The following is a 14,090-nucleotide window of genomic DNA, read 5'->3' on the forward strand; positions in this document are numbered from 1 at the left end:
GTTTCAGTAGGCAGCCGTCAGCAGGGAATTTGGTTCCTTTCTGATCCTGGTTTCTGGAGGGACCCGGGCACCTGGCAGTGCCAAGAAGTGAGCCTGGATCCACTGAAGAGCCCGAGTTTTCTTCCCAGGCTCTCCCCAGCCAGGAAAGGCGCCTGCTTTCTTTCAGTTTTACGAAGTCGGGAGGTATGGAGTTGACTTATGGACCAATTTTGGATTTACTTCGTAAGAACTCACCAGACATTAATAAAAGCTTAAAATAATTCAGACTGTGCCTTAAAACAGTCCTGACCATAATACAGAAAAATGAAGATTGCAGCTCATCATTGTGGAGGCAACGGAGATAAAACCGGGAGAGCCGGAGGTGAAACGCGGTGGGACGTGGCTGTCTGCAGGCTGCGAGGGCTTGAGGAGTTTAACTGAGGAGCTGGAGAATAACCTCACGTTAGGAAATTCCGGGTGAGGATAGGGGGTGCTTGAAGTCTGCAGTTGCTGGGGTAATGAGCAAAAGTTTGATGTCTGTATGTAAATCTGAATCTCATTTACAAAGGCCGAGAATATTGCTTTTTGTGTATTAAAGCCCTGAGCTGTTTCATCAATGCTACCACGGAGCCAAAAACTACAGAGGTTTGCTTTTCTCTCGCGCGAGTGGTTGTGCAAATCAGAAATAATCCCAGTCGGAGGAAAGGCAGAAGGAGAAAGTGCGCGGGGAATTAGGTCGCAGGAATATAAGCTTCTCTGTCGCGTCTCAGCGAGGGATTGGCATTAACCTGCGCCCTGCCCTGCCACCACGGGCACTGCGGCTTGGCTTGAGGATACATTCACTGAATTGAAATTTAATATTACCATTGCATCCCAAATTTTAAGGCTGGCCCCAACCAACGTTTCAGAGCACAAGCTACGGTGATGCAGAGTTCAAAGGCTGGGAGCCAGCACCGTGCACCTCCCTGCAGAGCTGCGGCCAGGCTGAGCCCTGCGGGATGCGGCCGTGCCCCCAGGGCTCCTGGGCACCCCGGGAAGCTCCAGGGAATAGGAAACGTTTTTTTTTTTTCTCTTGGAGGCTGGTGAAAACTTCTCGTGTTTTAGGGGTAGCTGCGCTCTAAGTGGCTTACTAAAGCATGCAGGGCCTTCCGTGTGAGCGGGTGGATTAGGAGGACTCTGCCGTGTTCGAGGCTAGCACATGAATGTCGTGATTCATAAATAAAAGGGATTTGGACTTCAAGATGATAAGATTAATAAGAAAGAGCAACAGCCTAATGCCGTTAATTAGCAATGCTTATGCCTTTGAGTCCCTCAAACTGCTGCTGCATTTGTTTTCCAAAACATTAAGCCTTTTAATTCTCTCTAAAACGAGGAATAAGTCACAAAAAGCAGACTTCGCCCCTCGCCCCAGCAGCGTGTGGCTCGGTGCCGCCGGGACCTGCAGTGCCACCCAGACCTGCGGCCACGTGCCAGCCCTCCCAGTGGCAGACATCACTGGAGCCACTGGGTGTTGTGACATTTCTGTGACAGGAGCTGGTTCGGCCCCTCCTTTCCAGGTATTTCTGTTCCCAAATTACCGCGTCCCCAGGGCGCTTTGGCCCTGGGTGGCACCCGGCCTGCTGCTGTAGCGTTTCCTGTGCGTAACCCTGACCGTGTGCCCCTGCGCGTCCTGCCTGTGCTTTTGAAGGTGCCCTCCTTGTAAGGGGTTCCCTTCTTTCTTATAATGCGCTTCTTGGTCCCGAGGGATGCAAGCGAACCAGCCAGCCTTGGGCCGCACACCCGGGTGATGCACCCCGCGGGGGAACCTCGTGTTTTGGGCCCTGAACAGGGTTTCAGTGCCAAAACCCACAAGCTACGCTGTTCGCCCAGTGAATTCAGGTGCTCCGGCACCTCAAAGCCTCTCGCTGTCACGCCGATTGGATTGGACTCTCGCTGTCACGCCGATTCAGATAAAATCATCAGGAAATGGCCAAGGGAAGGCAGCCGTGTGCGAAGCGTGTTCGGGTGGAACGAGGCCGGCTCTGGACGAGTCTGGGTACGCAGCGCGTTGCCGAAGCATCTGGCACGGGCTTCGGAGACGCTGCTGGGGGTGCCAAGTTGGACAGAGCTGAGTTTTGTTTAATAGGTTAAAAATATATATTTCCTTGATGCACTGCTGGTTTTATTTTTAACTCTTAAGCAATTTAATATTTTGTAGGCCTGCTAGTATTTCCCCCAGTTTTCCATCTGCTACTGTGATTAATTCGAGTTCTAGCTTTCTAATGCCAGTCTGGAGCAAACGAAATGGAAACCTTACCTATATTACTTGGCACGCAGCGGTAGACATGAATAACTTTGGAATTTGCGGGGAAAAAGAGAAGTTATGTGTGTGTGGAGCCAAAATAGGGTTGGAAGCCGGCCCTTGCAGACAGCAGCGCTGCGTTGGGGTCTGGCTGAGTTATTTCTGGGGGAGGTTGTGAAGGTGCTGGTGGAGGAAGAGGGCGGCTCGCCTGCAGGAGGCAAAGCCAGGCGTGGAGCACATCTCCCGTGCCTCGGGTGCTGGCGTTACACCGGCTGGGGATGTGGGCAGGAGGGGGGATGCCGGGGGCATCCCCTCTGGGCACAGCAGGGGCTTCGGGTGTATCAGCAGTGGTTGCACTGTCAAAAGCCTTCAGAGCATGAGCGGTAACGAGGGTAAAGATGGGGAGAGGAATTGCAGGCCCTAGGCACGTAGTTGGCTAAAAAACGCCGGTATGTGTGAAGCCCACAGCCGTAGGACCTGGCAGTGGCAAGGAGGCATCTGTGAGTCACTGCACCGGTCCGCAGGGAGCAAGAAGCGCAGGCTGCTGGTGCATTTGGCTAATTATGACTGGAGTCAGAACTATTGCAAGCAGCGAGGTCAGGCCGAGCCAGCTCGGTAGCCTTCTTTGCCGTGGTTCCTGCTGTAACAGCGAGGGGCTGTGCGGTTAGATGCAGCGCGCTTGGGTTTCGGAGAGCCACTCGACAGAGTGCCGTGCGTAAACGTGACACGAATGTGTTGCTTCCCACCGAAGTCAAAACACCCCGGCTCAGCGACTCGTTCTCCAGCAGGGAACGGCTGTTAATAGTAAGAGCAGCCGAAGAGCGAGGAAACGAGGGGTGCTTGGAGTGTGCTGCTGGGGGAGGCTGTGCTGGGGCTGCGGGAGGGCAGAGCCAAGGCCGGGGCTCAGGAGCCGGGAGAGCAGCTCGGCGGGTGCCGGGGCGCGGAGGGGAGGACGTGCGCGGTGCCCGAGTGTGCCTGCGTGATGAACGGAGGGCCTGGGGCCGCGGGTGATACTTTCCAGTAGACGAGTGCCATTTGATCCAGCCCTAAGAAAGCCCTTCAAACCGATCGTGCGTAGCACATGAAAGGTAATGCCAAGCTGGCTCCGGCAGTGTGAGGAGCCCCAGCCCAGTGTGTTCCCTCCTTACCGCGCCAGCGATGGGTCCAGCGGTGCAGTCGGCAGCAGCAGCAGCTTCCTTCCCTGTCACCTCCCAAAAAGGGAGGCGGAGCGCTCGAGGAGCCGCTGGAGGTGACCTGCAGGCGCCTGCCATGGCCGAGGCTCCCGTCCCTGTGTTAGGGGGCTGGCACACAAGCAGACCGCAAAGCTGCTGTAAACCCACTAATAAGCAGTAAGTGGGCACGAGCCATGCACCGCGTACGGGCAGGGGTTGAAGCCGGCCGTACGCACTGTATTCGGAATAATTCTGCCTGTCAGACCAGGGCCATCTGAAGTAAATTGCAGTAATTGTTGGAATACACGAGACGGTTGTGTGCAGCAGAAGGATGCGGAGTGAAGGAGTTCACATTTCGGGATGAGATCAGATTTAACTCATTTCGAAATGAGATCACACCAACCTGCTGCCTGGGTCTTGTTTTCCCTGTTTCGGGCCCTCGTCCACGCTGAGCTCTTGCCATGACTGGATTCTGCAGAGGTTTCCAGGCAGGTTTCTTGTCCGAGCGCCAGCTCGGTTCGGTAAGCTGATTAGGTATAACAAGATGGCAGTTTGACAAGGCGTGTATTGCAGGTAAACAGCGAAGCTTTTCCTGCAGCTGAGATGTAGTGGAGCTCTGAAATGTGTTTGCATCCTCAGAGGTAAGGAATGGCACTTGAAAAAGCCCCAGGAAAAATACCAAGAAGTGCATTAAAATGATAAGTAGAACTGATAAGGTGTGTGCTAAGAGACTGAGAGAGGAATCAAGGGCAGATAGGATCGCAGCCTATAAATACTGTCAACATGACAGCATGGATGAGCAAAAAGAAGAGTATTCGTTATCTGATAGAAAATAAGCTTTGGGAAGAGCAGTCATTGCAGCTGCAGGTGACGCTCATCCGTTGGGGTGGAGGTAGATCAGGTCCTGCGGGAGAGCAGCAAGCGCATCTGCAAGATGCAGGAGGCCAGATGAGCTGGAGACCTGTTTTCCTTGCCTTCCTCGGGGATCCTGCACAGACCGGGAGGTCAGAGTGCACCGGAGGGGCCTCGGGTGTCAGAGCATTCCCGGCAGGAAGAGACGTTCGCAGCCACGCCAAAGATTTCAAAAGAAATCTGCACTGGGGACGGGAGCGACTGCGCTCCACCCCGGCAGGGCTGGTGCTGGCGGAGCACGGCCGTGGAGGGAGGTGGCTGCGGTCCTGCTGGGGCTGCCCGGGGCTGTTCCCGGCCAAGGGGGACGTGGGCACGGAGTCGAAACCTGCGTGGGTGCTCCCTCCATGTGCCGGGATGCGGTGTGGGGGTGTCGGTGTCAGATCAGCAGCCACCGCCAGGTCAGCTCTCGGCTTCCTCGTCCCGGCTTTAACCCGGCTTGTGCAACGCCTGCTGGCGCTGTCAGTGCTGCGCAGCCTCGCAGCGGCGCGGTGACTGCCCCCATGGCAGCGTGCAGGGGCCGGGACGTGGTGCCAGCGCACGCGTCCCCGTACCCGCCTGTCCTGTCGTGGTTCGGCTCGACCAGCCCAGTGCATTTCTGATGAAGTGCTTCAAAAATACCGATCCCTACTGCGTAACCACTTAACGTGCGCGTTGAAATTCCTCGGTTAATGCTCCATCACGTGCCCAGGACTTCCCGTGTGCCACTTGTGTCCAGGTGTGGCTGTTGCGGTCACAGCGTGACCCTGGATCCTGGCCATTGCTGGGGTTTCTTTCAGTTTAGGTGTAGTGTGCCCCTTAGGGTGGGTCCACCAGCGTACCCGCAGGCTGGACTGGTGCTCACAGGCTCTTGGGGGTGCTGACAGCAGCTTGGGCTGTCCGTGCCCCTCCTCTTCCATTAACTGCGATGGACAAATGGAGGATGTCCGGCCCCAGGCCGGCTCTGTGAGCCCAACAGTCACAGAGGGGCTCGGGGGTGTTTCCAAGGACCCCCAGGACAGGCTGGGTTTGACAAAGCTGTAAACCTACTGCACAGGCTGTGAAGGTGTGTCCTGCTACAGCAGAGTGTCTTGGTACCTAAACGTGGGTTTATTGATTACCGCTTCACTGCTGGAGTATTTATGGAGCAGCCTTTGATTCTGGCCTCGTTCTGTGCCTGTGGTGCTGCGGGCTCCCGTCACCTTTTTCAACTGAACCAGGGGAGCGCAGCGCCCGTCAGCGCTGGAGGCCGTGGGGTGCGGCGCTGCAGGGCCTGGCGCCCCGCTCCGCTCCCAGCAGGGAGCCGGGCTCTGCAACCCAGTGCTTGCGTCCTGGGGGTTAATTCGGGTGACTCCGTGGCCAGACGGGTGTGCCGAGGAGAATGCGAGCTGCAGACGGAGAGGTGCTTCGTGGCCCTCGCGTTCGGGCACTTCGCCTTCCTGCGCTGCGCTCGGCCGATAGGGAGGCTCTCGAGACGCCGTGTTTGCAGAGCTCTCCTCAAACAGCGCGGCCGTGCCCTGCCTTTGGGACCTGGCCCTCGGGAAGGCTGCCCCGGGACAGAGCGCCCGCTCCGTGCTGCCCTGCCCCGGACCCCTCCCGTGCTGGGGTATCTCACCTGGCACCAGAGGGGACGGCGGGCGATGGGCATCGTCTGATGGGCATCAGCACAGGTGGCGCTCGCAGCATCCAGGTCGTTATTTCTGCGCGTGCGAGTCACACACATCGCCGTGGGCAGCAGCGCTCCTGGCCCCGGTGGCTCTGTTACCCAGATACGGTTGCGTGCGGTGACATTTTAAAGCCTGAATGGTGTCCTGCTGTTGAAATAAAACGAAATGGCATTTCAGGACTTTTTCTGGAGAAAAGTGGCCTTCTGCAGCGCCCAGCGTGCCGCTGGGTTGGGCGCTTCCCTTATCGACGTGCTTGGGCAGGGTAAGAGAGGGGGCAGAGGGGCCGTGGTGGGCGGCAGCGCTCCGGTCACTGCCTCCTCCTGCTTCCCAGCGCATCCCCGCAGCAGGAGAGGCATTGCTGGGCCCTGCCGTGTGACTCACTGCTGCTTTTGGGGCCAAAGACGACGTTGAGAGGGAATGTTTCTGAATAGCTCTTGTCAACAGGAATTCACATAAAACAATTACAGCAACCGCAGCCATGTTGTCTTGGTTTGCTCGTGTCTGACTCCTCCTGAGCCCGAGCCCGCTGTGGTCCCTCACGTTCGCTTTCTCTCTCCCTGCAGAATGCGATGAACTTGCCGCCCGACAAAGCCCGGCTGCTGCGGCAGTACGACAACGAGAAGAAGTGGGAGCTCATCTGCGACCAGGTAAGGGCGGCTGGGAGGGCTTTTAGCGGGCACCCTGATAAGAGCGTGCACTGGTGTTTGGGCAGCGCGCTCCCACGGCTTAAAAGGGGAGGTCGCAGAGGATTTGAATGGTTTCAAACACTCATTTGTTTGGCCTCGTGCTCCATTGTTGGTAACAACTCAACGGAAGCCTTGTGCTGTGAACGTTGCTTAGTTTGCAAGGCAAAATCTTGAGCAGACCAACCCTCCGTCCCCTCCTGGTGAGTGCTTGGAGTTGGGTCTGTCTTGACCTGCGTAACGCCGATGAATGGTGTTGATCCAGTGAGCGTCTGGCTTTCCACGTCACGAGCCATTGTCGCAGCTGGCGCTAGCTGTCACCTTCAGCGAAACCCGAGTGGTGATGGTGAACTTCCCTTCGCCTGCACAGCCTGCACAGCACCCTCGGATTAAGCAGCACCATATGCTGAGGCATCCTTGGTGTCCGAGCTCTGCCGTGGAGTGCAGACTTGGCAGTGCTCTGCAACAATTAACAGGTTGGCTCTGCCATGGCGAGTGAACAGAAGCTGCATTATGTAGAGAAAGTGAAGCATGCAAAAGGTAGGGTGTGCAGTTGTGAGCCAACAGCAAAATCGGGCTTGCCATAAACTTCAAAAGTAATGGCTAATGAAAATAATCGATCTGGGACTGACAGAGTAGGATGTTTCCTTGGAAAGTAAACACAGAGGTACCAGGATGAGAGTTTGGCAGAAGGTACAGTCATGCTGTGAGGTCAGGAACATCATAATAAATAGATTTGTGAGACATTTCCTTTTCATCCATTACAGTGGCAGAGCCTCTGATGAAATCCAATTACCCCAAAGTAAAGCTGAGTAAAGAATTGCTTGCTTTTTTCACGAGTTTTCTGTGCAAAAAAACTTAAGCATTGAGCTATTTAAAGTTTCACTTTAGCGAGACGCTGAACAAATTGCTTAATCTACTGTAAGTGATTTGTTTCTTCACGGCTGCTTGCTTAGAGCGTGCACATCCAGCGCGTGGACGTGCACGCGCAGCGCCGCGCTCGAGGCTGAGCGCCGCGCTCGCAGGGAGCTGGCAGCGGGCAGGCAGCAGCAGTGAGCTCACAGCCCTGGTGTGCACACTCCCACCGCAGAGCGGACCCACCCTCCGCAGCGCAGCTGCTGCTGATTCACTCCCGAGCTCTACAGCAAGACGGGAGGATCGGGCGGGTGGAAGCGCAGCGAAGGAAGTTTGCAGGGTGCAGTAATTGCATGGCTGACAGCTCCTTTCACAACACGCGCAGTGCTCCGCTCCCCGTTGCTCTGAGAAGGGGACGCAGCACGCGGCAAGAGCCTCGCTGGGACTGGAAGGTCCCGAGGGGAAGGGGGGTGACGTGTGCCACGTGTGCCACGTGTGTGATGCGTGCCATGCTTCCCGGGGTCCCGCAGTGCAGGGGACGAGCTCGGGCAGCGAGGGGCTGCGTATCCGTGATGGGTCGCAGCTGCCCCGACGTCCCTGGTGGGTGTTTGCCAGCCGCTCTAAACTGGAGCAGCGTGAAGCAGGTGTCTGTAAAAGCACTAATACAGCATATGGTGTGTGAAATATTTATATCTGCCCGTGTAATTACGGTACGTAGCCGAAAACACTTAGAGGAACGGATTTTGTATGGAACGTGTAGGGTTTAATGTGGAAGCAAATGTCAACTATTTTCTATTGATATCAGCCATTAAACCTTTATTTTGGTTACTGAAGGACAGAGGATGTAAGTCAGTATAACAGTTTGCAGGCTTATCTCTTACCTTCCTGTGCTGGCGTTCAGCTTGTCGGAAAGGGAAAAGAACGGAAAGTTGCTCTTAAGTGGTATTTTCTAAGTGGTCTGCAAAGCAGGCCCTGGGCGTTTGACTGTGAAACATTTTGAGTCTACTAAAGGAGAGAATTCGGCCCAGAAAAGTAACTCTTACTTTTAAAAAAGTGAGATTAAAAAACGTGGGGAGTTACTGGTCTCATGCTTAATAATAATAATAATAATAATAATAATAATAAATAATAATTCAAATCTGCTTTGAATTAGGTTTAGGCCCTTTCTGGTGAGTCACTGTAAGGGTTGCTGGGCTGGCTGTGGGGACTCATCCCGGGTGGTATTTTCTGTTCCTTTGTCTATAAAACTTAGAAGTCATTTACACTTTGCTGTGGCTTTCCTGAAAGCTTGCTGCCCTGCCTCTCTGGCCTAGTGACCAAAGCATAAATTTAAGGAGAAGGAGAAGAACGGAGCCAGTATTCCTATCGCCACTCACACGTTTGCAGTGATCCTGGTAGTGTGTCATCGAGGTGGGGTAGGCAGTGAGGCGACCTCGGTCCCAGGGGGAGCTACAAATCTAAGCAGGACAGGCAGGAGGGTGCATGGGGGGGTGGCAGAAGCTCTCCCCGTGGTTGTGGGCTGGCAGGGAGTGTGACCTGGAGAGAAAACCCCGAGGAGCCTTGTTTGAGAGCTCCAGCCCTCGCTCTCCTACCCGGAGCGTCCCTGGAGGGGCGAGCCGGGGGTCGTTAGAGAAGGACAATTAATTCCCTGCGGCTGAGTGCCGGCTCTCCAGCCTGGAGGCCCCAGTGGCAGGCCCTGGGGGGAGAGGAGCAGTGCTGGGAAGGATCCAAGCAGGGAAGAGGATAACATGCCCGGAGATGATGAGCCACCCCTTTGGTTTGCTGCCTTCACGGAGAGTTCTGTTCGGTGCTACTCCGGGCATTTTTGTCCCACAGTGTGCGGTGAGGAATTAGAGGGGACACGGATGTTGAGGGCGAGGTTGGGAGCATCGTAGGAAGTTCTTCATTGCCCTCTAATGGCAAACCGTGGCAGGGGCAGAGAGCGGGTCCTCTCCCTTGGAGGAGCTGGATGGAGGTGTGTGGGGAATGGCGGGACCCGAGGTGGACGCGGTGTGACTGACACCCAAAATACCTTCACCGGGTTGTTTCTAGACCTCTCGCCCTTCTGTGGCGAGGCTCCAAAGGAGGCGGGAAGCAGCCTTTGGGCAGCATGGAGGCCTCCAGCAGCCCCCGGGTGGGCGGCCCGGGGAGAGCCCAAGCACAGAAACGTGGTCTTGAGATGATCCTGTCAAAACCGAACTGCGTTCACGGTGGCCTGGGGAAGGATAACGTCTGAAACCAGAGGGACCCCAAGACTTGTGCTCATTTACACTCAGATTAAACAAGCTTTGACTGTAGTTGTCAGATTTAATGAGAGAAGAAGGTGGAGGTGCCTTCGGGGCAGGGTGCAGGCGGCTCTCCCGTGGGTGCCCGTGGGTCTGGGGGGGTTCTGGGCAGCGTGACTGCCGGGTGGGACGTGGGGACACTGCAGCCCTGGGGATTTGGCACAGATACCTCAGGTAGGCCCCTAATGTCCCAATGGGAACGGGATGAAGGGACGATGATCGAGAGGTGGCACCTCTGGCTGTATGTCACCGTGTGGTGCTGTTACCACCTTGCACAGGAGCTCTGGATTTTTTGACGACTGGGTGCGTTTCACAGTTTTGCACATGCCACAGTAGTCACTTACAGCTCTGAGAGCCTTTGCGTAGAAAATACTTGTTTTGTATACCAGTGAATCTCTCCCCCTGCTTGTTTTTTGTTTAAAGAACCCACTGTGGGTAAAATCTGACCCTGCCTGCTTACCTGGTGCATGAAAGCTAAGAATGAAACGAGCTAGCGAGGGTAGTAATAATAGCGTACATTACTAATGCAGAAAATGTCCTGAATGTTTTTGGAAGCAGAAGATCTCTGGAAAAGCCACAGTTTCCTGGTTTCGGAATAAATACGTTTCCCAGATTTGGGTGAACAGGGGATGTATCGAGTTCTTCTTAGGATCACATTGAAGGGGAAACGCAGAAATCCAGCAGTTCCTCTTTGCTGCTGAAATCAAGCCCTCCACCCCCCTTTTTTGTATCCATCAGGAAAAGAAAGTGCTAATGCTGGAGGCTGCTGGTGAAAGAAACACAGGAGCAGTGTTGTGCTCCCCCAGTTCAAGCCTTTCCCTGAATTCCCGTCATTTATTGCTCCAAAGGGACGCTCTGGGGCTCGCTCATCTCAGCGTCTGGCAGCACTCTTACTTTTCAGCTCTTAGGCACAGTTCCCCTGCACAGAGCACCGCTCCTCAGCAAGTTTTCAAGGAAGAAAGGGCCCTTTATTCTTGCAAAATTAATTTACATGCTAGGTGGCTGACAAAGGCAGGGTAGGGTTATAGTTGGTCCATGCCTTTCTCGTTTCAGGGCTGTAGGTAGAGTTAGTGCTCATGAGTCACGTAGTGGAGATAAAATAGGCGTTTTGTCGGGATTTGTTAACTTTGTTGTGTCTGGTGGGCACAGCTCTGTGTGACCACGAGGGGAACCGGTAGTGTCCGAGTCCTGGTGTCACTGACTGGCTAATGCTGTGTGCTCAGTGAAATTCGGAGAGCTGAACATAGATTTTAAACTTTTTATGCGTGTGGTAAAAATCCCTTACCTCCCAGTTCAAGTAGCGTGAAACTCCTGGCCATATAAATTTTTATTTTGAAAGCAGATTTGGCCGATGAGCAATTACGGATTGCCAGAAGGGGAGAGGAGGAGAAGACAGCGAAAAGCAAGAGTTTTTAGCTCATTACTTATGGTCCTTACGGAAAGTGAATTAGGCGTAGACAGCAGTTCCTCAGTGTTAGCCGGGGCGTGTGTTTGCCTCTCCGATGAAGTACATGCTCTCGAGAACACCAGAAGGAAAGGACCCAAGCTTTTCAGTGTGGGACCTGGTGAGTGAGTCCCAGGTGGCCGTCAGTGCCCAGCACCGAGCTCTTGCAGCAGGCGACATCTCAGCCCGAAGCAAGGCGGTCAGAGCTGGATCCACCGAGGCAGCAGTCAGTGCCGGCACAGGGCGACACTGAAGGCTGGTCCCTCGTGACCTTCCAAGGCAGAAAAAACACTTCAAGGGCCAAATCTGCCCTTACAAAAATTTTTACTACCAGAATGTTTCCAGGACTAGCAGATGTTTGCCACAAGTGGTTCTTACTCACTAGTTAGAGAAGAGCATTGCTGTTCATGGATAACCTCTTCACAGTCCCTCAACCCAAATAATTCTGCTATACAATAATGAGCAGCATTTTTTTAATGAATGTGCTGTAGAGATTATTGCATAAATACATAGTTATGGCTGGGTTTTGAGAAAACAAACAAAAATACACCTGCAATGCAGATATTACTAGTAAGTTTGCTCATTGGGCCTCTTCGAGCAGCTCATTCTGAAGACTGCAGCTATTAAAACCGGCTGTTAGTGAAGACTTGTGTCACTGGAACAGGCGATGTCTGATTAGCAAATAAGAGAAATGAATCTAAAAGAGTAACATAGCTTTTCTAGAGGATTAGCTAGATTACCACATCAGTGCTAGGGAACTCCCCAGGCACCGTGGGCCCTGTGAAGCTGGAGACCCGCTGCTGCCCAGAGGAGCTGGCCTTGTGGCCGTGCCCGCTGCTCCCTGCGCTCCTGTGTCATCACTGCTCTTCGGCGACAGCCCCGCTGCTTCGCTCCTTCCCTGGCAGGTGCAAACGGTGGCGTTTGGACATGGTTATCTAATGGCAAAGTGCTGGAGTATCTCCGGAGCTAATACAAAACTGCGTCGGGGGGAAGGAGAAGTGGTGGTGGTCTCCAAGGTTAGGATACCTCTGGTAACTCTTTTCTAGTCTGCCATGGGCCACGCTCTCATTTACAGCAAAGTGCCGTTTTTGTCTGTCTGCCAGAGTAAAGAAGTTTTAAAATGAGTTAATGGATGGAATTACTTCTAAATAACTTGTATTCCTGCCCACTGTAAAGCCATGGTTGACACTGTCCTATGAGGGCTATAAGTGTAAACGCGAAGCTGTCCCAACTGCTCTGCAACAAGTGCATGAATTAAGTTAGCAATTCAGGTACTTTGAGTATTGACATCTTAATCTTTTACATGATTTATTTGATGTACTTTTAATTTTTTCTGTGTACGTCTGCCAACGTCTGCGGGTGTTCCTGCTTTCCCCCTTCCCCTCCATCACCGCCCATCGTGTCTGTTTTCTAAGTGCAGGGGGGCACGAAGGGCACTGAGCGGTGCGAGGTGGGGGACATGGTGCGGGGTGGCACAGGGGCGACAGGGGCCCTTGGCTTCCCTTCGGCCAGGGAGCTGCCCGCCAAGAACTCTGTCTTTCTGGAGCTGCTTTGAGATGAAAAGGAAATGCCAAATTCCAGGGCTCGCTGTTTGGCCTGTACATCTGTGTGAAGGTGCACGGAAGAAAAATTGTTAAAAAAAAGAGGAAAGAACTGTTTGCTTTCTGTCTTTCAGAGCTATAACCCAGGGCTGGTGGACCACAGGGTAGATTTATTAGTCCATTTTTTCTTCCTGACCATGATAAATTACTTTTTTTACAGCAAGCAGCAAGATAATAACAGGAACAAGTTTCGGTGTTCAGACAGTACGTTCTGGTAACTGGGCAGCAGCACACTCTTCGTTAAGAAATAACTTCCAGATAATGTAGTCAAAATTGCATCCTGACCTAATAAGTGGAGGTTTCAAATATCAGTTATAAAATGCGAAGCTGTAACATCAGGAGGAAATCGTTATGAGATCTTTCCTCAAGGGAGAGGGCAGAATAGTTTAAAATTCTTCCAAGATACAAATAGTATCAGGACTTTGGGTAATGCTCTTAACAGGTTTGGACACAGCGCGCTCCTTGCAGGCTAACTTGTGCTTCACAGCAGCTTTATAGAATAAATGTCAAACTGGCCGTGCAAAAGCAAGCAAAAACCAAGAGGGACTCGAAGTACAGATGTTGTTGAAGGTTTTCAATATTACCAGAGGTTTTCAATAGCAGTTGGTACGCCCTCGAGAGGAGTGCAAGTGACAGCACGTGGCGTGCCAGCCTGGCCCAGCTCCGACGCCCCTCTCCGCTCTGGGTTGCTGCAGGGCTGGTGCCACCGAGCACTGCTTGGTGTTTTTTGGTAGGGCTGTGCCTCTCGGGCTGCGGGTCAAGGTGTGCCTGTGGTTCCTGTCCCTCCACGGTGCTGCAGCTGGAATTCGGTGGTGGGTTGGCGGCACTGATGGGTGTGTTTTGGGAAGGCGGATAGAATAAAATCGATTGCAGTTGAGCAGTTCTTGTGCCTGGAGGAGGTACACGTGCTCGTTTGTACCCACTCATCACGGCACAGGCAGAAGCAAAGTTAAACAGTACCCGTTAAAATATTACTTGTCTACTGCTAACGTACTACTCTTGCGTTAAATTTTCCAAAATCCAAATAACAAAATAAAGTTTCTTCTGTGAATGGACCACGCAGTGTGTTTTTAGGATCGTTCCAAATGACAGAAAAGGTTTCTCAGCTCTTGTGGTGACGGCTTTCAGTCCGACATGGACACGCATTTGCTCTTCCAACCCTTCTCTTTTCTCGCAGTGCTCTGACTGGCAGAAGCCCTTTGTTTTCAGATGTGTTTGTTTGTACGTGTAACCAA

The 14,090-nt window shown here is 53.3% G+C and overlaps 1 protein-coding gene across 9 annotated transcripts in view; it reads left to right on the forward strand.

Moving 5' to 3' along the window:
* FMNL2 (formin like 2) overlaps nt 1-14,090 on the forward strand; it is a 126,239-nt gene that overhangs the window by 56,162 nt on the left and 55,987 nt on the right. For all 9 annotated transcript variants that reach the window (XM_040560741.1, XM_040560739.1, XM_040560738.1 and 6 more), the window contains exon 2: nt 6,551-6,634. In XM_040560741.1, the coding sequence (XP_040416675.1) occupies nt 6,551-6,634 (84 nt within the window). The remainder of the gene's footprint in view (nt 1-6,550; nt 6,635-14,090) is intronic.

Source organism: Cygnus olor, chromosome 6 (genome assembly GCF_009769625.2).
Source record: "Cygnus olor isolate bCygOlo1 chromosome 6, bCygOlo1.pri.v2, whole genome shotgun sequence".
Classification (NCBI taxonomy): domain Eukaryota; kingdom Metazoa; phylum Chordata; class Aves; order Anseriformes; family Anatidae; genus Cygnus; species Cygnus olor.